Source organism: Salvelinus namaycush, unplaced genomic scaffold (assembly GCF_016432855.1).
Source record: "Salvelinus namaycush isolate Seneca unplaced genomic scaffold, SaNama_1.0 Scaffold846, whole genome shotgun sequence".
Lineage (NCBI taxonomy): Eukaryota > Metazoa > Chordata > Actinopteri > Salmoniformes > Salmonidae > Salvelinus > Salvelinus namaycush.
Window position 1 is genome coordinate 9450 of NW_024061582.1, and position 21929 is coordinate 31378.

Below are 21929 nucleotides of genomic sequence, written 5' to 3' on the forward strand. Positions count from 1 at the left end.
CTGTAATCAGTACGATCCCTTCATGTCAAGCGCGTAGGATCCTTACCCTTTGAAATCCTCCAGAAGTATTTGTCAACATGTTATTGTGAGGCTGTCTGAATAAAGGCAGGTTGTGGGTAGCTAGAGAGGCAGTCTGAATAAAGGCAGGTTGTGGGTAGCTAGAGAGGCAGTCTGAATAAAGGCAGGTTGTGGGTAGCTAGAGAGGCAGTCTGAATAAAGGCAGGTTGTGGGTAGCTAGAGAGGCAGTCTGAATAAAGGCAGGTTGTGGGTAGCTAGAGAGGCAGTCTGAATAAAGGCAGGTTGTGGGTAGCTAGAGAGGCAGTCTGAATAAAGGCAGGTTGTGGGTAGCTAGAGAGGTAGTCTGAATAAAGGCAGGTTGTGGGTAGCCAGATAGTCTTTATACCATCTCCTGCTGAAGTAGAGGTCAAGGAGGGGGAAGAAAAGGCCTGGACAAAAATACGTCTTGAAACCTGACCCACCCTAAATGTGGATTTCTGACAGCTAGGAGTTAGGTGGGGTCATGTAGCTCTGTTATAACAGTTAGGTGGGGTCATGCAGCTCTGTTATAACAGTTAGGTGGGGTCATGTAGCTCTGTTATAACAGTTAGGTGGGGTCATGGAGCTCTGTTATAACAGCTGGGAGTTAGGTGGGGTCATGTAGCTCTGTTATAACAGTTAGGTGGGGGTCATGTAGCTCTGTTATAACAGTTAGGTGGGGTCATGCAGCTCTGTTATAACAGCTGGCAGTTAGGTGGGGTCATGTAGCTCTGTTATAACAGTTAGGTGGGGTCATGTAGCTCTGTTATAACAGTTAGGTGGGGTCATGCAGCTCTGTTATAACAGTTAGGTGGGGTCATGTAGCTCTGTTATAACAGTTAGGTGGGGTCATGGAGCTCTGTTATAACAGTTAGGTGGGGTCATGTAGCTCTGTTATAACAGTTAGGTGGGGTCATGCAGCTCTGTTATAACAGTTAGGTGGGGTCATGTAGCTCTGTTATAACAGTTAGGTGGGGTCATGGAGCTCTGTTATAACAGCTGGGAGTTAGGTGGGGTCATGTAGCTCTGTTATAACAGTTAGGTGGGGTCATGCAGCTCTGGTATAACAGTTAGGTGGGTTCATGCAGCTCTGTGCCACTTAGCTAATGCCGGACCACTGGGACAGATAGATGGCATAGTACCCAAGTTATTGTGTTCCATGGCATGTCCAAATACTGTTCACTCTTTCAGAGATCTCCTTCACTACTTTAATAATGTCTCCTTAATAATGTCTATATATCCTGTATTACTCATCTCATATGTATATACTGTATTCTATACTATTCTACTGTATCTTAGTCTATGTATTACTCAACTCATATGTATATACCGTATTCTATACTATTCTACTGTATTTTAGTCTATGTATTACTCATCTCATATGTATATACTGTATTCTATACTATTCTACTGTATCTTAGTCTATGTATTACTCATCTCATATGTATATACCGTATTCTATACTATTCTACTGTATCTTAGTCTATGTATTACTCATCTCATATGTATATACTGTATTCTATACTATTCTACTGTATCTTAGTCTATGTATTACTCATCTCATATGTATATACTGTATTCTATACTATCTACTGTATCTTAGTCTATGTATTACTCATCTCATATGTATATACTGTATTCTATACTATCTACTGTATCTCAGTCTATGTATTACTCATCTCATATGTATATACTGTATTCTATACTATTCTACTGTATCTCAGTCTATGTATTACTCATCTCATATGTATATACTGTATTCTATACTATTCTACTGTATCTTAGTCTATGTATTACTCATCTCATATGTATATACTGTATTCTATCCTATTCTATTGTATCTGTCTATGTATTACTCATCTCATATGTATATACTGTATTCTATACTATTCTACTGTATCTTAGTCTATGCCGCTATGACATTGCTCATCCATATATTTATATATTCTTAATTCCTACTTTGTGTGTATTGGGTATATGTTGTGGAAATGTTAGATTACATGTTTGATATTGCTGCATTGTCGGAGCTAGAAACACAAGCATTTCGCTACACCCGCGATAACATCTGCTAAACACGTGTTGATTTGACAGTGAACTATATCGTGTTATGCTTGACAACAACGGTGAAAACCAGACCCCGGAAACTCACCAGGCATGATGCTGCTACCAGGCTCGTTCTCAGGCAGACAGAGTTCTCCCAGGCCAGAGCGGGGCCCGGACCGTAACTTACTCACCAGGCATGATGCTGCTACCAGGCTCGTTCTCAGGCAGACAGAGTTCTCCCAGGCCAGAGCGGGGCCCGGACCCTAACTTACTCACCAGGCATGATGCTGCTACCAGGCTCGTTCTCAGGCAGACAGAGTTCTCCCAGGCCAGAGCGGGGCCCGGACCCCAGGAAGCGGATATCGTTGGCGATCTTCATCATACTGACGGCCACTGTGTTCAACGCTCCGCTCAGCTCCACCAGGGCATCGTGGGCCGCCAGAGCCTCAAATTTGTTGGGAGCCGTCACGAAAGGCAGACCTGGAGACAGGATATGACATCATGTAGACAGGTCTTGATAACAATAGAAACAATTCAAGGTTGACAGAGTATGTACTGTATGACTCATGATAACATCTGGGAGGGTAAACTGTAGCCATAACACAACAATGCAAACCCTCTGACAGAACCAAGTGACTTGGTGTACAGAGAAAACAGGAGAGGACCTAGTACAGAGCCCTGGGGGACACCAGTAGTGATACATTAAAGAGGACCTAGTGCAGAGCCCTGAGGGACACCAGTAGTGAGACATTAAAGAGGACCTAGTACAGAGCCCTGGGGGACACCAGTAGTGATACATTAAAGATGACCTAGTGCAGAGCCCTGGGGGACACCAGTAGTGAGACATTAAAGAGGACCTAGTACAGAGCCCTGGGGGACACCAGTAGTGAGACATTAAAGAGGACCCAGTACAGAGCCCTGGGGGACACCAGTGGTGAGACATTAAAGAGGACCTAGTGCAGAGCCCTGGCGGACACCAGTAGTGATACATTAAAGAGGACCTAGTGCAGAGCCCTGGCGGACACCAGTAGTGATACATTAAAGAGGACCTAGTACAGAGCCCTGAGGGACACCAGTAGTGAGACATTAAAGAGGACCTAGTACAGAGCCCTGAGGGACACCAGTAGTGATACATTAAAGAGGACCTAGTACAGAGCCCTGAGGGACACCAGTGGTGAGACATTAAAGAGGACCTAGTACAGAGCCCTGAGGGACACCAGTGGTGAGACATTAAAGAGGACCTAGTGCAGAGCCCTGGGGGACACCAGTAGTGAGAAAACATGGACCAGACATGACTATGATAACCATTATGAAATGTGTGTGTGTGTGTGTGTGTGTGTGTGTGTGTGTGTGTGTGTGTGTGTGTGTGTGTGTGTGTGTGTGTGTACCCTCCTGTACCTGTGAGAGAGGCGACAGTAGCTGCTACTTTCTCAGCGAAGCCGATGCGCGTGTTGAGGCCTGTGCCCACAGCAGTACCTCCCGCTGCCAGCTCATATATTCTGGGCATGGCCGTCTTCACTCGCTCAATACTGTACTTTACCTGCTGCACGTACCCACCGAACTCCTGTAAAAACGCAGAGAAACAGGACAGTTAGAGAAACAGGACAGCATAGCCTGGTTCCTCTCTAGGTTTCTTCCTAGGTTTTGGCCTTTCTAGGGAGTGTTTCCTAGCCACCGTGCTTCTACATCTGCATTGCTTGCTGTTTGGGGTTTTAGGCTGGGTTTCTGTACAGCACTTCGAGATATTAGCTGATGTACGAAGGGCTATATAAAATAAAATTGATAGTTGCCTGGTAGAATTTTAAAACGTCTCATTAGGATAGTTTGACATCTAGCAGATTGGTATGTTACTAGTGTTGCACGTACAGGACACCGAAACATCTGCGCTTTTCCAATACAACACGAAAAACGGGTCGGTACAATTTTATTTTGTAACTTTCGTTTCTTCTATCAAAAATGTGTCTCACGTTTGTAAACCAAGTTAAATGCTTTGAAATTAATTAAATTTGTCCAAGTTTATCATAAAACCATCAACAGTTATTCGTATTCCCTGCAACTTTCTCAAGAGGCAACGGCAAGGGAATGCCCGTCTGTGTGGTATGCATGTCTACCACTTTGTGTAGCCGTTAGCATGCTAATGACAACCGTCTGCTGGTAGCTGGAAAGGCGATAATGAGGCGATAATGCTAATGACAACAGTCTGCCGGTAGCTGGAAAGGCTAATGAGGCGATAATGCTAATGGCAACCGTCTGCCGGTAGCTGGAAAGGCTAATGAGGCGATAATGCTAATGACAACAGTCTGCCGGTAGCTGGAAAGGCTAATGAGGCGATAATGCTAATGGCAACCGTCTGCCGGTAGCTGGAAAGGCTAATGAGGCGATAATGCTAATGGCAACCGTCTGCTGGTAGCTGGAAAGGCTAATGAGGCGATAATGCTAACGACAACCGTCTGCCGGTAGCTGGAAAGGCTAATGAGGCGATAATGCTAACGACAACCGTCTGCCGGTAGCTGGAAAGGCTAATGAGGCGATAATGCTATGACAACCGTCTGCCGGTAGCTGGAAAGGCTAATGAGGCGATAATGCTAACGACAACCGTCTGCCGGTAGCTGGAAAGGCTAATGAGGCGATAATGCTAACGACAACCGTCTGCTGGTAGCTGGAAAGGCTAATGAGGCGATAATGCTAATGACAACCGTCTGCTGGTAGCTGGAAAGGCTAATGAGGCGATAATGCTAATTACAACCGTCTGCTGGTAGCTGGAAAGGCTAATGAGGCGATAATGCTAATGGCAACCGTCTTCTGGTAGCTGGAAAGGCTAATGAGGCGATAATGCTAATGGCAACCGTCTGCCGGTAGCTGGAAAGGCTAATGAGGCGATAATGCTAATGGCAACCGTCTGCCGGTAGCTGGAAAGGCTAATGAGGCGATAATGCTAATGGAAACCGTCTGCAGGTAGCTGGAAAGGCTAATGAGGCGATAATGCTAATGACAACCGTCTGCTGGTAGCTGGAAAGGCTAATGAGGCGATAATGCTAATGGCAACCGTCTGCTGGTAGCTGGAAAGGCTAATGAGGCGATAATGCTAATGCAACCGTCTGCTGGTAGCTGGAAAGGCTAATGAGGCGATAATGCTAATGCAACCGTCTGCTGGTAGCTGGAAAGGCTAATGAGGCGATAATGCTAATGCAACCGTCTGCCGGTAGCTGGAAAGGCTAATGAGGCGATAATGCTAACGACAACCGTCTGCCGGTAGCTGGAAAGGCTAATGAGGCGATAATGCTAACGACAACCATCTGCCGGTAGCTGGAAAGGCTAATGAGGCGATAATGCTAACGACAACCGTCTGCCGGTAGCTGGAAAGGCTAATGAGGCGATAATGCTAACGACAACCGTCTGCCGGTAGCTGGAAAGGCTAATGAGGCGATAATGCTAACGACAACCGTCTGCCGGTAGCTGGAAAGGCTAATGAGGTGATAATGCTAACGGCAACCGTCTGCCGGTAGCTGGAAAGGCTAATGAGGCGATAATGCTAACGGCAACCGTCTGCCGGTAGCTGGAAAGGCTAATGAGGCGATAATGCTAACGACAACCGTCTGCCGGTAGCTGGAAAGGCTAATGAGGCGATAATGCTAACGACAACCGTCTGCCGGTAGCTGGAAAGGCTAATGAGGCGATAATGCTAACGGCAACCGTCTGCCGGTAGCTGGAAAGGCTAATGAGGCGATAATGCTAACGGCAACCGTCTGCTGGTAGCTGGAAAGGCTAATGAGGCGATAATGCTAATGGCAACCGTCTTCTGGTAGCTGGAGAGGCTAATGAGGCGATAATGCTAATGGCAACCGTCTGCCGGTAGCTGGAAAGGCTAATGAGGCGATAATGCTAATGGCAACCGTCTGCCGGTAGCTCGAAAGGCTAATGAGGCGATAATGCTAATGACAACCGTCTGCCGGTAGCTGGAAAGGCTAATGAGGCGATAATGCTAATGACAACCGTCTGCCGGTAGCTGGAAAGGCTAATGAGGCGATAATGCTAACGACAACCGTCTGCCGGTAGCTGGAAAGGCTAATGAGGCGATAATGCTATGACAACCGTCTTCCGGTAGCTGGAAAGGCTAATGAGGCGATAATGCTAACGGCAACCGTCTGCCGGTAGCTGGAAAGGCTAATGAGGCGATAATGCTAACGACAACCGTCTGCTGGTAGCTGGAAAGGCTAATGAGGCGATAATGCTAATTACAACCGTCTGCTGGTAGCTGGAAAGGCTAATGAGGCGATAATGCTAATGGCAACCGTCTTCTGGTAGCTGGAAAGGCTAATGAGGCGATAATGCTAATGGCAACCGTCTGCCGGTAGCTGGAAAGGCTAATGAGGCGATAATGCTAATGGCAACCGTCTGCCGGTAGCTGGAAAGGCTAATGAGGCGATAATGCTAATGACAACCGTCTGCTGGTAGCTGGAAAGGCTAATGAGGCGATAATGCTAATGACAACCGTCTGCTGGTAGCTGGAAAGGCAAATGAGGCGATAATGCTAATGGCAACCGTCTGCTGGTAGCTGGAAAGGCTAATGAGGCGATAATGCTAATGACAACCGTCTGCTGGTAGCTGGAAAGGCTAATGAGGCGATAATGCTAACGACAACCGTCTGCTGGTAGCTGGAAAGGCTAATGAGGCGATAATGCTAACGACAACCATCTGCTGGTAGCTGGAAAGGCTAATGAGGCGATAATGCTAACGACAACCGTCTGCCGGTAGCTGGAAAGGCTAATGAGGAGATAATGCTAACGACAACCGTCTGCCGGTAGCTGGAAAGGCTAATGAGGCGATAATGCTAATGGCAACCGTCTGCTGGTAGCTGGAAAGGCTAATGAGGCGATAATGCTAACGGCAACCGTCTGCTGGTAGCTGGAAAGGCTAATGAGGCGATAATGCTAATTACAACCGTCTTCTGGTAGCTGGAGAGGCTAATGAGGCGATAATGCTAATGACAACCGTCTGCTGGTAGCTGGAGAGGCTAATGAGGCGATAATGCTAATGACAACATATCCCATGCCTACCTGGCAGAATGACATCATGATTATTTACATCAATCCAGTGGCCATTTGTTTTGTAAAACTAAATACAGTGTGACAGAGCGAGAAGCTGCTTTCTCTGCCATGGTATCATTTCTGGTATCGAGTGCGTGTGTACTGTACCTGTCCCAGAGACAACGGTACAGCGTCCTGTGTGTGTGTGTGTGTGTGTGTACTGTACCTGTCCCAGAGACAACGGCACAGCGTCCTGTGTGTGTGTGTGTGTGTGTACTGTACCTGTCCCAGAGACAACGGCACAGCGTCCTGTGTGTGTGTGTGTGTGTGTACTGTACCTGTCCCAGAGACAACGGCACAGCGTCCTGTGTGTGTGTGTGTGTGTGTACTGTACCTGTCCCAGAGACAACGGCACAGCGTCCTGTGTGTGTGTGCGTCCGATCTTGATGATGTCTTTAAACTCCACAGCCTTGGCGTGCAGGGCGTCGTGGAGGTGTTGTAGACCGGGCAGCAGAACCTCGTGGACCTCTTTGGCTGCTGCGATGTGCATGGCTGTGGGGAACGTATCGTTGGAGCTCTGCAAGACAAAAGGTGGCGTCAACTAAACAGGTCCATTCAAATACTCTGAAAGACCAAACTATTTACATTAAATACAGATTATATATCAAACTCTTTGCCTGAGCTTTTAAGATGCCCATAAATAATAAGACAAGTATCTGCAAACGTTGCAGCCTGTTACCCTTCTGAGGGTCCAAATAAAAGTTCTTCACTAGGGTGGGGCAGCATTTGGAAATTTTTATGAAAAGCGTGCCCAAATTAAACTGCTTGCTACTTAGGCCCAGAAGCTAGGATATGCATATAATTGGTAGATTTGGATAGAAAACACTCTAAAGTTTACAAAACTGTTAAAATAATGTCTGTGAGTATAACAGAACTGATATGGCAGGCGAAAACCTGAGGAAAATCCATCCAGGAAGTACTATTATTTTGAAAGGCTGTTTTTCCATTGAAATCCACCATACAAAGACTTAGGACCCAGTTCACGAGCTCTGTGTCTTCCTCTACATGTGGCCAGTCTTTAGGCATTGTTTCAGGCTTTTACTCTGAAAAATGAGGGAGATACAGCACTTTCAATGAGAGGACAGTGGAAATTTCCAGACATGATAGGCGCTGTCCTAACATAATCGCATGGTGTGCTTTCGCCGTAAAGCCTTTTTGAAATCGGACACTGTGGTTGGATTAACAAGAAGTTTATCTTTAAAATGGTGAATAATACTTGTATGCTTGAGGAATTTTAATTATGGGATTTCTGTTGTTTGAATTTGGAGCCCTGCAATTTCACTGGCTGTTGTCGAGGTGGGACGCTAGCGTCCCAATGATACCAGAGAGGTTATTTCCTTCTTCAACATTTTGTATGAAATGAGAAAGTGTTTCTGAATGGTTAGCCTACCTGGCTTTTGTTGACGTGGTCGTTGGGGTGAACAGGGTCCTTGCTCCCCAGCTTCCCTCCGAGGATCTCAATGGCCCTGTTGCTGATCACCTCGTTGACGTTCATGTTGGACTGAGTTCCTGACCCGGTCTGCCACACCACCAGAGGGAAGTGGTCATCCAGCTTACCAGCTGCCACCTGGTAAAGGAACATGGACATCAGAACAGAGAGGTCAACATGCCTTAGTCTGGTCCAAGGAACACGGACACCAGACCAGAGAGGTCAACATGCCTTAGTCTGGTCCAAGGAACACGGACATCAGACCAGAGAGGTCAACATGCCTTAGTCTGGTCCAAGGAACACGGACACCAGACCAGAGAGGTCAACATGCCTTAGTCTGGTCCAAGGAACATGGACATCAGACCAGAGAGGTCAACATGCCTTAGTCTGGTCCAAGGAACATGGACATCAGACCAGAGAGGTCAACATGCCTTAGTCTGGTCCAACATCTGTTTGTGCCATCTCTAACTCCTATTGTCATTGCGGCGCCATGTTTGGGACCATCTGGGACGAGGCTAAGACTGGCTATAATGTTACATTTAGGTAATTACATTGTTCAGTATTGTACCAAGACCAGTACCAAGGCCGGTACCAAGGCCAAGGCCGGTACCAAGTACCACCTGAGCAGTACCAAGGCCAAGACCGGTACCAAGTACCACCTGAGCAGTATCAAGGCATTAAATCAGTAGAATGAGGGCACCATGGCTAAATGTAACTAGTAGGTCTAATGTAGCTAGCGAATAGCTTGATCCCAGATCTGTTTGTGCCGTCTTGCCAACAACACAAACAGGCCTGGCACCAGGCTAGGTAGCGAGGTGTAAGTGCTCTGCTTTTTGCTCAGTACCGTATCAAAAGCTATAGCTATCCTCTGCAGCAGTGTAGCCTAATGTTAGAAGTAGACAGGTACCCAGGCTGACCTGTCTACTCTGTCACAACGCTGACAGTCATGCAACCCTCTCTCTCTCGCTCCTGTAGTGGTGTCGCTGTTCACCCTGTATTAGGCACCTCATCAGCAGCCTGCACGATGGCATCAGCCAGCTTCGGGTCCAGTCCGTAGTCCTTGTTGACCTCTACAGCAGTGTAGCCTAATGTTAGAAGTAGACAGGTACCCAGGCTGACCTGTCTACTCTGTCACAACGCTGACAGTCATGCAACCCTCTCTCTCTCGCTCCTGTAGTGGTGTCGCTGTTCACCCTGTATTAGGCACCTCATCAGCAGCCTGCACGATGGCATCAGCCAGCTTCGGGTCCAGTCCGTAGTCCTTGTTGACCTCTACAGCAGTGTAGCCTAATGTTAGAAGTAGACAGGTACCCAGGCTGACCTGTCTACTCTGTCACAACGCTGACAGTCATGCAACCCTCTCTCTCTCTCTCCTGTAGTGGTGTCGCTGTTCACCCTGTATTAGGCACCTCATCAGCAGCCTGCACGATGGCATCAGCCAGCTTCGGGTCCAGTCCGTAGTCCTTGTTGACCTCTACAGCAGTGTAGCCTAATGTTAGAAGTAGACAGGTACCCAGGCTGACCTGTCTACTCTGTCACAACGCTGACAGTCATGCAACCCTCTCTCTCTCTCTCCTGTAGTGGTGTCGCTGTTCACCCTGTATTAGGCACCTCATCAGCAGCCTGCACGATGGCATCAGCCAGCTTCGGGTCCAGTCCGTAGTCCTTGTTGACCTCTACAGCAGTGTAGCCTAATGTTAGAAGTAGACAGGTACCCAGGCTGACCTGTCTACTCTGTGAACTCACAACGCTGACAGTCATGCAACCCTCTCGCTCGCTCCTGTAGTGGTGTCGCTGTTCACCCTGTATTAGGCACCTCATCAGCAGCCTGCACGATGGCATCAGCCAGCTTCGGGTCCAGTCCGTAGTCCTTGTTGACCTCTGCAGCAGCCCTCTTCAGAATGCCAAAGGCTTTGATCACCTGGATCTGTTGGGACAGAAAGCAGTAGTGAGGACGTGTGGAGCTACGATGGTTTTACTGTTACACAGGGATGCACTGGATACAGGAAGTAACCTTTAGTCTGATCTGAATCTGGGAAAATAGGACAGAAATCTACAGCCATGTCTCAGGGCAAGCTACAATGATTCTCTAAGACGTGGTGGGACTGGTGTCCTACAGCCACAGGAACCCACAGCCGTGTCTCAGGACAAGCTACAATGATTCTCTAAGACATGGTGGGACTGGTGACTTACAGCCACAGGAACCCACAGCCGTGTCTCAGGGCAAGCTACAACTTGACAGATGAAGTAACATTTAGTCTGAACTTACTGGCATTCTCTCCGACGGTCCTCCGATCTTGAAGTTCATGGTGGACCTGACAGTCTGAGCCCCATAATACTTGTCAACTGGCACCTTCAGCTCTCCAAAGGTGTCTGCCTCAATTCTGTACTCTGAAGACTGAACAACAACATGGACACAGTCAAATAGCAAAGATGAAAAGTTAGTCGGGGTTATTTGACGGCAGCTAGCTACACGGTTACCTGACGGCGGCTAGCTACACGGTTACTTGACGGCGGCTAGCTACACGGTTACCTGACGGCGGCTAGCTACACGGTTACCTGACGGCGGCTAGCTACACGGTTACCTGACGGCGGCTAGCTACACGGTTACCTGACGGCGGCTAGCTACACGGTTACCTGACGGCGGCTAGCTACACGGTTACCTGACGGCGGCTAGCTACACGGTTACCTGACGGCGGCTAGCTACACGGTTACTTGACGGCGGCTAGCTACACGGTTACTTGACGGCGGCTAGCTACACGGTTACTTGACGGCGGCTAGCTACAGGGTTACTTGACGGTGGCTAGTGTAACGGATGTGAAATGGCTAGCTAGTTAGCGGTGGCGCGAGCTAGCAGCCTTTCAGTCGGTTACGTCACTTGCTCTGAAACCTAGAAGTAGTGGTTCCCCTTGCTCTGCAAGGGCCGTGGCTTTTGTGGAGCGATGGGTAACGATGCTTCGTGGGTGACTGTTGTTGATGTGTGCAGAGGGTCCCTGGTTTGCGCAAGGGTCGGGGCGAGGGGATTCCATAAAGTTATACTGTTACACTAGCTACATGGTTACTTGGTTAGAGAGGAATAATCTTTTAAAAAAGTAGCTAGCTAGCTATTGACTTGCTTTGTTGACATTTGAAAGCTAACCTCTTTCAAGACTGAACAACAAAACGGCTGTTTCTCAGGCTGACCTATCAGGTGTTCAGATACATAACTCCTCGCTAATTGTATAGGTAAACACATAATTACGCAGCCATTTCCACAGTGCTCTGTGCCAGCGGTAGTGTTGGTATGCAGTTTGCCAAGTACCTCGACTCCTCCACGGAGTTGAGAGTGGACCGTTTTTTAAATGAACCTCTAGGGCTGTGGCGGTCATGAAATGATGGCAGCAAAAGGACGCCGGTCTAACAGTAATTTATCGTTAAATAACATGTTTAGCATCTCCAGGCCTCCAACATACAAGCCGCCGATGCGCGCCTTTGGAACATCTACAGTTTAAAATAGATTTATTACACTATTTAATATATGTAACGGATGTGAAATGGCTAGCTAGTTAGCGGTGGGGCGCGCTAATAGCCTTTCAATCGGTGACGTCACTTGCTCTGAGACCTTGAAGTAGTGGTTCCCCTTGCTCTGACTCATACTTGAGTAAAATTAAAAGATATCTTAAAAGAAAATGACTCACCCCGTAAAATACTACTTGAGTAAAAGTATAAAACTATTTGATTTTAAAATGTACTTAAGTATCAAAAGTAAAAAATCATTTTAAATTCCTTATATTAAAGCAAAAGACACAATTTTCTTATTTTATTTTAATTTTTTTGTACAATTTTCCTGTCCTGCTCATCATTCAAAATGTACTTTTGGGTGTCAGGCTAGCTACACAGTTACTTGACGGCGGCTAGCTACACGGTTACTTGACGGCGGCTAGCTACATGGTTACTTGACGGCGGCTAGTGTAACGGATGTGAAATGGCTAGCTAGTTAGCGGTGGCGCGAGCTAGCAGCCTTTCAGTCGGTTACGTCACTTGCTCTGAAACCTAGAAGTAGTGGAGTAAAAATTACGGAGGAATTAAGGAGTAAAAATTACATTCTTTTATATAGGAATGTAGTGGAGGAAAATGAAAAGCTGTCAAATATAAATAAAGTAAAGTACAGATACTAAAAAAACTACTTAAGTAGTACTTTCAATTATTTTTTACCTAAGTACTTTACACCACTGAGCTGATGTAACGGATGTGAAATGGCTAGCTAGTTAGCGGTGGTGCGCGCTAATAGCCTTTCAGTCGGTGACGCCACTTGCTCTGAGACCTTGAAGTAGTGGTTCCCCTTGCTCTGCAAGGGCCGCGGCTTTTGTGGAGCGATGGGTAACGATGCTTCGTGGGTGACTGTTGTTGATGTGTGCAGAGGGTCCCTGGTTCGCGCCCGGGTCTGGGCGAGGGGACGGATTAAAGTTAAACTGTTACACATAGGGTAACCAGTCCATCCACTATGCATAATAAAAGTTCATACTCAAAGGCGATTACTCGAATTTATTTAATTTTGGAGTATAGGCAATTATGTACCAAAGACATCTTAAATCCGTTTGGTTTTATGTTTTTCTGCACTTGGTAATATGTGGTAGGCTATGTATTGTATAACGGCACAATCGTTTTTCCTTTCGGCTTGGCCTCATAAGCCTATGGATAAGCATAAGCTCTAATATGTTTATGGTTGTTTTGAATGAATCATCACAGTCCCCAAGTCCAGACTATGGGAGGCGCACAGTACTACATAGACCCATGGCTACATGGAACTCTATTCCACATCAAGTAACTAACAAAAGCTGTAAATTCTGATTTAAGAAACAGATTTTAAAAAATACACATTATTGAACAGTGAGGACTTTAGAGAGTCACACACACATACATACAACACACACGCAGACCTGGATTGTGATGTAGTAGAGTAGTGGCCGAAGGGCACACAATGTATTGTGAAATCTGTTGTAAATTATATTTTAATGTTTAAAAAATGGTATTATAATGTATATTACTGCCTTCATTTTCGCTGGACCACAGGAAGAGTAACGGCTGCCTTGTATGTTGAAATTCAACAGTCTGTGGTGTGACTGTTCACCAAAAGTGAGCCTACATGTTAGAGACGAGAGAGGAGTCTTCCACTCTCGGATTCCTAGGGGCTACTTTTACCCCTAACGTTACCTACTTTCACCAACTACCTCGTACCCCTCTGCACATCGACTCGCTAAGTTACTCCTTGTATAGCCGCGTTATTGCTATTTTAACTATTTGCTTTTTTTATTTAGGACATTTTTCTTACGTTTGCACTCTGTATTGTTGGGAAAGGGCTCGTAAATAAGCATTCCACGGTAAAGTCTACACCTGCTGTATTCGGCGCATGTGACAAATACAATTTGATTTGAACTCCGTGTGAACTTGGCAAGTAAGTTATGCAGTGAAAGTTAGCCAGTTAGCACTCTTGTTAGCTAGCAGATAGTTGTAAACTGACTTTGACCTTCTGCTAGCTTGACAAGATAACATTAGCCAACTGACAAACTAGCTTGCTTGCTACCAGAATATTGCTGTGAATACTTGTTTCTTGTTTGAAAGACTATCTGCGGTTGTCCTAAAAACAGCATTACTACATTCGTGTAAAGCTAGACAGCAAGATGGCTAACTATTCATTCATTTTAGCTAATACCGCTAACTAGCCAGTTAGCTTGGCTAACTAATAAGGTCATTTGCGGGCCTGCGATGGGCTAACAACTGACTCCAATCTCCGAAAAGACCAAACGTACCATTCTGGAGGATGTGAAGATGACTCCTGCTGCAGGACTGTGCTTTGTGTTGGCTAGGTTCCTCTGCAACGCCTGGAGTTGGCCGTTAAATCGCTGGACGTTTCTCAAAGAGCGATACATTGCGCTAACTCAGCTGTCACTTCAGACCAGGGAGCAGAGCGGAACTAAAATGAGCCAACCACAAGCCTGTGTTAGGGGGCGGAAACATATATTTGCAACATTTCTTGTGCATGTGGGGGGGAGATCATTTAAAACAGCACACCGAATCAAAAGCAGTATACAATGTTATACTACATTTGACTGTCTTCGTGCCGTTGAAACATGTGACGTTGTTTGATATTACAGTATTTGTCATTACATTTTAGGCCTTTTGGTTTGTCAAAACTAGTGTTGGTTAATTGCAAATGTGTAAAGAATCATGTAGCCTGTATAGCCGCTAGTGGGCGCTATTTACATATTTTTTGACGGAGTTTAACGTCAAAAGACAGGTAAATAGCGGACACTAGCGGCTTTCCAGGCTAGAAATCATGTAATGTTGAGTCCTAAAATGCTATCTCTAATAACTGATAGGCACAGAGGGATACCAATTTAATTGTCTAAACTTGAATTTATCCTATGGGGATTTTTAGGCTAAGTTGTTTTTAAGCCTTTGTGTGTTTGTTTGTTGGTAAAAAGAGCTTGAGCAGAGTCCCTACAACAGTTTTTCGGAGTTGTCACAAGTCCTGATTTTACTTGGGCAGGAAAATAAAAGTAAGGCATGTAATCCATCAGAAATTGTTTAATGGAATTATAGACAACATAAAATACTGTCAGTAAAAGTGTGCCTCACTTCTGTCATCATGAAGTGCTTTGAGAGGCTCGTTAAGGATCATATCTTACCTGACACCCTAGACCCACTTCAGTTTGCTTACCGCCCCAATAGATCCACGGACCATGCAATCGCCATTGCATTGTACACTGCCCAAACCCATCTGGACAAAAGGAATACCTATGTAAGAATGCTGTTCATTGACTACAGCTCAGCATTCAACACCATAGTACCCTTCAAGCTCATCATTAAGCTCGGGGCTCTGGGTCTGCACCTCGCCATGTGCAATTGGGTCCTGGACTTCCTGACGGGCCGCCCCCCAGGAAACAACACCACTATGCTGATCCTCAACACAGGCGCCCCACAAGAGTGTGTGCCCAGCCCTGTCCTGTACTCCCTGTTCACTCATGACTGCATGGCCACGCACGCCTCCAACTCAATCATCAAGTTTGCAGACAACACAACAGTAGTAGGCCTGATTACCAACAATGACGAGACAGCCTACAGGGAGAAGGTGAGGGCCTTGGCGGAGTGGTGCCAGGAAAATAACCTCTCCCTCAACATCAACAAAATTAAGGAGCTGATCGTGGACTTCAGGAGACAGCAGAGGGAGCACGCCCCTATTCACATCGATTGGACCGCAGTGGAGAAGGTGAAAAGCTTCAAGAGGAACTTGACAATCTGGAATGGTCCACCCACACAGACAGTGTGGTGAAGAAGGCGCGACAGCGCCTCTTCAACCTCAGGAGGCTGAAGAAATGAGTCTTGGCCCCTAAGACCCTCACTTTTACAGATGCACAATTGAGAGCGTCCTGTCGGGCTGTATCACCGCCTGGTACGGCAACTGCACCACCCGCAACCGCAGGGCTCTCCAGAGGGTGGTGTGGTCTGCACAACGCATCACCGGGGGCAAACTACCTGCCCTCCAGGACACCTACACCACCCGATGTCACAGGAAGGCCAAAAAGATCATCAAGCTGGGACAGAGAGACTGGAAAAACAGCTTTTATCTCAAGGCCATCAGACTGTTAAATAGCCATCACTAGCCGCCTACCACCCGCTTACTCAACCCTGCACCTTAGAGGCTGCTGCCCTATGTTCAGTTGAAGTCGGAAGTTTACATAGACTTAGGTTGGAGTCATTAAAACTCGTTTTTCAACCACTCCACAAATTTCTTGTTAACAAACTATAGTTTTGGCAAGTCGGTTAGGACATCTACTTTGTGCATGACACAAGTAACATTTCCAACAATTGTTTACAGACAGATTATTTCACTTATAATTCACTGTATCACAATTCCAGTGAGTCAGAAGTTTACATACATTAAGATGACTGTGCCTTTAAACAGCTTGGAAAATTCCAGAAAATGATGTCATGGCTTTAGAAGCTTCAGATAGGCTAATTGACGTCATTTGAGTCAATTGGAGGTGTACCTGTGGATGTATTTCAAGGCCTACCTTCAATCTCAGTGCCTCTTTGCTTGACATCATGGGAAAATCAAAAAGAAATCAGCCAAGACCTCAGAAAAATTATTGTAGACCTCCACAAGTCTGGTTCATCCTTGGAAGCAATTTCCAAATGCCTGAAGGTACCACGTTCATCTGTACAAACAATAGTACGCAAGTATAAACACCATGGGACCACGCAGTCGTCATACCGCTCAGGAAGGAGACGCGTTCTGTCTCCTAGAGATGAACATACTTTGGTGCGAAAAGTGCAAATCAATCCCAGAACAACAGCAAAGTACCTTGTGAAGATGCTGGAGGAAACAGGTACAAAAGTATCTATATCCACAGTAGAACGAGTCCTATATCGACATAACCTGAAAGGCCACTCAGCAAGGAAGAAGCCACTGCTCCAAAACCGCCATAAAAAAAGCCAGATTACGGTTTGTACATGGGGACAATGATCGTACTTTTTGGAGAAATGTCCTCTGGTCTGATGAAACAAAATAGAACTGTTTGGCCATAATGACCATCGTTATGTTAGGAGGAAAAAGGGGGAGGCTTGCCAGCCGAAGAACACCATCCCAACCGTGAAACACGGGGGTGGCAGCATCATGCTGTGGGTGTGCTTTGCTGCAGGAGGGACTGGTACACTTCACAAAATAGATGGCATCATGAGGCAGTAAAATGATGTGGATATACTGAAGCAACATCTCAAGACATCAGTCAGGAAGTTAAAGCTTGGTCGCAAATGGGTCTTCCAAATGGACAATGAACCCAAGCATACTTCCAAAGTTGTGGCGAAATGGCTTAAGGACAACAAAGTCAAGGTATTGGAGTGGCCATCACAAAGCACTGACCTCAATCCCATAGAACATTTTTGGGCAGAACTGAAAAACTGTGCGTGAGCAAGGAGGCCTACAAACCTGACTCAGTTACACCAGCTCTGTCAGGAGGAATGGGCTAAAATTCACCCAACTTATTGTGGGAAGCATGTGGAAGGCTACCCGAAACGTTTGACCAAAGTTAAACAATTTAAAGGCAATGCTACCAAATACTAATTGAGTGTATGTAAACTTCTGACCCACTGGGAATGTGATGAAAGAAATAAAAGCCAAAATAAATCATTCTCTCTACTATTATTCTGACATTTCACATTCTTAAAATAAAGTGGTGATCCTAACTGACCTAAGACAGGGAATTTTTACTTGGATTAAATGTCAGGAATTGTGAAAAACTGAGTTTAAATGTATTTGGCTAAGGTGTATGTAAACTTCCAACTTCAACTGTACATAGACATGGGAATCACTGGTCACTTCAATAATGGATTACTAGTCACGTTATTAATGTTTACATACTATTTTACTCATCTCATATGTATATACTGTATTCTATTCTACTGTATTTTATGCCACTCCGACATTGCTCATCCTAATATTTATATATTCCTTAATTCCATTCTTTTAGATTTGTGTGTATTGTTGTGAATTGTTAGATACTACTGCACTGTTGGAGCTAGAAACACAAGCATTTAGTTAGATACTACTGCACTGTTGGAGCTAGAAACATAAGCATTTCGCTACATCCTCAATAACATATTTTAAATAGGTGTATGTGACCAATAACATCTGCTAAATATGTGTATGTGACCAATAAAATTATTTGATTCGATTTTTAATTATAGATACAGTTCATATGGGTTTTATACCAAATTTCTGTATAAACAGCCTCTACAATATAGCCTCCTCAGTGTCACCAGCGAAGCACCATCACACCTCCTCCTCCACGCTTCACGGTGGGAACCACACATGCGGAGATCATCCGTTCACCTACTCTGTGTCTCACAAAGACACTGCAGTTGGAACCAAAAATTACAAATTTGAACTCATCAGATCAAAGGACAGATTTCCACCGGTCTAATGTTTCTTGGTCTCTTCTTCTTATTGGTGTCCTTTAGTAGTGGTTTCTTTGCAGCAATTCGACCACGAAGGCCTGATTCACACAGTCTCCTCTGAACAGTTGATGTTGAGATGTGTCTATTACTTGAACTCTGTGAAGCACTTATTTGGGCTGCAATCTGAGGTGCAGTTAATCTCTAATGATCTTATCCTCTGCAGCAGAGGGAACTCTGGGTCTTCATTTTCTGTAGCGGTTCTCATGAGAGCCAGTTTCATCAAAGCGCTTGATGGTTTTTGCGACTGCACTTGAAGAAACTTTAAAAGTTCTTGAAATGTTCCTGATTGACGGACCTTCATGTCTTATAATCATGATACTGTTGTTTCCCTTTGTTTATTTGAGCTGTTCTTACCATAGTATGGACTTGGTCTTTTACCAAATAGGGCTATCTTCTGTATACCAACCCTACCTTGTCACAACACAACTGATTGTCTCAAACGCATTAAGAAGGAAAGAAATTCCACAAATTAACTTTTAAGAAGGCACACCTGTTAATTGAAATTCATTTCAGGTGACTACCTCATGAAGCTGGTTGAGAGAATGCCAAGAGTGTGCAAAGCTGTCATCAAGGCAAAGGGTGGCTACTTAAACAAATCAAAATATACTTTATATTTGAGATTCTTTAAACACTTTTTTTTGGTTACGACATGATTCCATATGTGATATTTCATAGTCTTTCAGGGTTTTGTTTTGATGTCTTCGCTATTATTCTACAATGTAGAAAATAGTAGAAAAAAAAAAAAAAAAAACCTTGAATGAGTATGTGTGTCTAAACTTTTGACTGGTACCATGTGTTTTTTTTTTTAAGGCAGTAAATGAGGCTGAATGAACTGTGTCGCTGCCAGACAAGGCTCTGCTGATAACCAGGTGTAGAGGTGGTAAGGATTCACTCCATGGGGCTGAAAATAAAGCTCTGCTGTTGGGACAGCTTTAAGTAGGCCCTAACAGTTTGTGGGCACCGTTTGTCACCATTATAGTGCAATTATTGTATTGTTTAGTGTTGTGTTGTGTAGTGGCTTTGCTGGCATGCATTTTTTTTTTAAATGAGTTTGCCATACCAAGATTTACATGCTAATATCGCCACTGATTCTAGTATTCTAATTCCTAATTCTATGGAAAATACTGTATCGTGAAAACCGGAAACATCCGCTTTCAGCCGCTCCCCCTGGAGAGATTTTGGTTGGCTGAGTCATATAGAAAAGGAGGAGATAAGAATCCCAGCAGGAAATGAATAGAGGAACATATAACGCTCCGCCCAGCAGAATATCGACCAATCACGTTCCCGTTATCAGCGGTTGCTAAGCTAATCGTCAAGCAATCCCTTCTAAAAGTCTGGGTATGACTTTAATAGAAACCTCCCTGTTTTCCTCGAAAGTACGTAATGTCCTGATTTCAACGCTTTACGATATTGCAGATGACAAGTTAAGCTTTAGATAACTGTAATATAAAGCGCTATACAAATTAAATGTACAAATTCTCAAATACTGGAAAATATTTAATATGTTGAGCTTCTTGTTCACGTAATTGGTGCTCAGGTTGGATTTTTGTGCTAGCGCCAAATTGACTCCTTGAATGAGAGAGAAGTTTAAAGGAGAGATCAGTTTTAAAACTTCAACCTTTTCTCTCATTTGCATGGCATTTTTTTTTTTGTAGAATTGCAGGAAATTAGCTTTTAAAACGGCATACATTTCTCTACACCACCAAGATGGGGGGCTTTTCTGAAATCCCTGTCACGGCCACCATATCAGCCCATTTTTGACCCAGAAAATAACTGTTTTTTGTTTGTTTTGAATTTAGGCGGGCTTTTCTCGGGCTGTTTGTTCACGTGACATTTTGTGAAAATTCGGGATCCGAAGTCTACGCCCCTTTCGTCGGTGATTGGTCAACAGTACTACTCCTAGTAGGAGTGGGAACATGACATGTTTGTTGTTGTCATTCAACAGGGGTGTCAAACTCATTCCACGGAGGGCCTAGTGTCTGCAGGTTTTTGGTTTTTCCTTTCAATAAAGCCCTAGACAACCAGGTGTGGGGAGTTCCTAACTAATTAGTGATGTTAATTCATCAATCAAGTACAAGGGAGGAGCGAAAACCCGCAGACACTCGGCCCCCCGTGGAATGAGTTTGACACCTGTGCAATAGGAGATGCACCGTTTTTACCCTTCAGAAATAAAAAACTAGTCTGCTCTATATATCTATCTTCCTGTAGATGGCAGCAATGTTGCTCCTTCTGTTTAGGTGGTCCATAAATCACACAGGCGGGCAGCACTCAATGGGGACAAGTGAAACCATGATAGGGCCACCCTATGTGTTTTTTATCTAACCTTTGTTTAACCTTTATTTAACTAGGCTAGTCAGTTAAGAAAAAAGTCTTATTTACAATAACGGCCTACAGGGGAACAGTGGGTTAACTGCCTTGTTCAAGGGGCAAAATGACAGATTTTTACCTTGTCAACTCGGGGATTCAATCTAGCAACCTTTCGGTTACTAGTCCAACGCTCTAACCACCAGGCAGCATAAAGCAGGTCGCAAACCATAAGCATTTTAATTGTTGTCCAAAATCTATGATGTTACTTGGTAATCTGGGGGCGGATAAACTATAATTACATGTAGGCAGACTAATCATCATAACGAGTCCTTCATTTTAACACCATAAACCTATCAGGTGATAACACCGTTGAAGACTCACTTTGTATCATTTGTTGAAAACGAATATCCAACTGTGCCATTACAGATTATAGTCCTAAAGCCTGTGACTACACCATTTAACGTTCTCTCACAATTGACTGGATAAAGTAGCCTAGACGGCCTATGGATATTCATGAGATTAGCTTTAATAAAATACCACATATTTAAAATAGAGACAGTTGGGTGTTTGATGATAATTTATTTTATTAAAACCTTTTCTATTAATTGACTCCATTCAATTCAAAACGTCTCTAAAATCGGACATGTGGCGCCAACAACGTCCCTGCCGCTCGACCACATTAGACAGCGATAACCACCCACCCTGCTCTCTGTAAATTATCAGCTGTTGTCGGAACAGGAGTCCGACGCCACTCCGATCAATTCACTGCAATGATTGTCAAACGTCCAAATATTAGCCATCTAGTGATTTGACTTTCATGTGAGGCGATATGTCTCAGCTTCTCTCATGTCAGTGTTTATTCTTTGGGTCTCTTTTATCTAAATTACAACGTTAGAAAGTTTCCACTATTGGAGTGACTCGCTTGTAGAAGAATCGCATCGGCTAATCAGTGGAACTATTGTCAATGGGATTTCAGCTTTGCGGCACAATTTTGCATCAAGACAAAAAATAACTGTTAAAAGAGCTGAAAA

General features: G+C 44.8%; 1 protein-coding gene across 1 annotated transcript; it reads right to left on the reverse strand.

Annotated features, from left to right (window-relative positions):
* Positions 1-2255: 2255 nt before the first annotated feature.
* Positions 2256-14553, reverse strand: LOC120043042 (fumarate hydratase, mitochondrial-like). Its single transcript, XM_038987774.1, has 8 exons — positions 14385-14553; positions 10865-10993; positions 10412-10522; positions 8557-8733; positions 7501-7683; positions 3478-3643; positions 2374-2559; positions 2256-2288 (listed from the first exon to the last, which is right to left on the reverse strand). Exons 1-8 carry the CDS (start codon positions 14502-14504, stop codon positions 2263-2265), a joined length of 1098 nt encoding a protein of 365 aa, XP_038843702.1. The 5' UTR covers positions 14505-14553; the 3' UTR covers positions 2256-2262.
* Between the last annotated feature and the right edge of the window lie 7376 nt (positions 14554-21929).

Coding starts and splice junctions, on each gene's coding strand:
- LOC120043042 (XM_038987774.1), bottom strand. CDS start 14,504: ATGTATCGCTCTTTGAGAAACGTCCAGCGATTTAACGGCCAACTCCAG. Junction 8,734..10,411: donor TCGTGCAGGCTGCTGATGAG/GTGCCTAATACA, acceptor TTCCTTTACCAG/GTGGCAGCTGGTAAGCTGGA. Junction 3,644..7,500: donor TGCCGTTGTCTCTGGGACAG/GTACAGTACACA, acceptor GCGTTTTTACAG/GAGTTCGGTGGGTACGTGCA.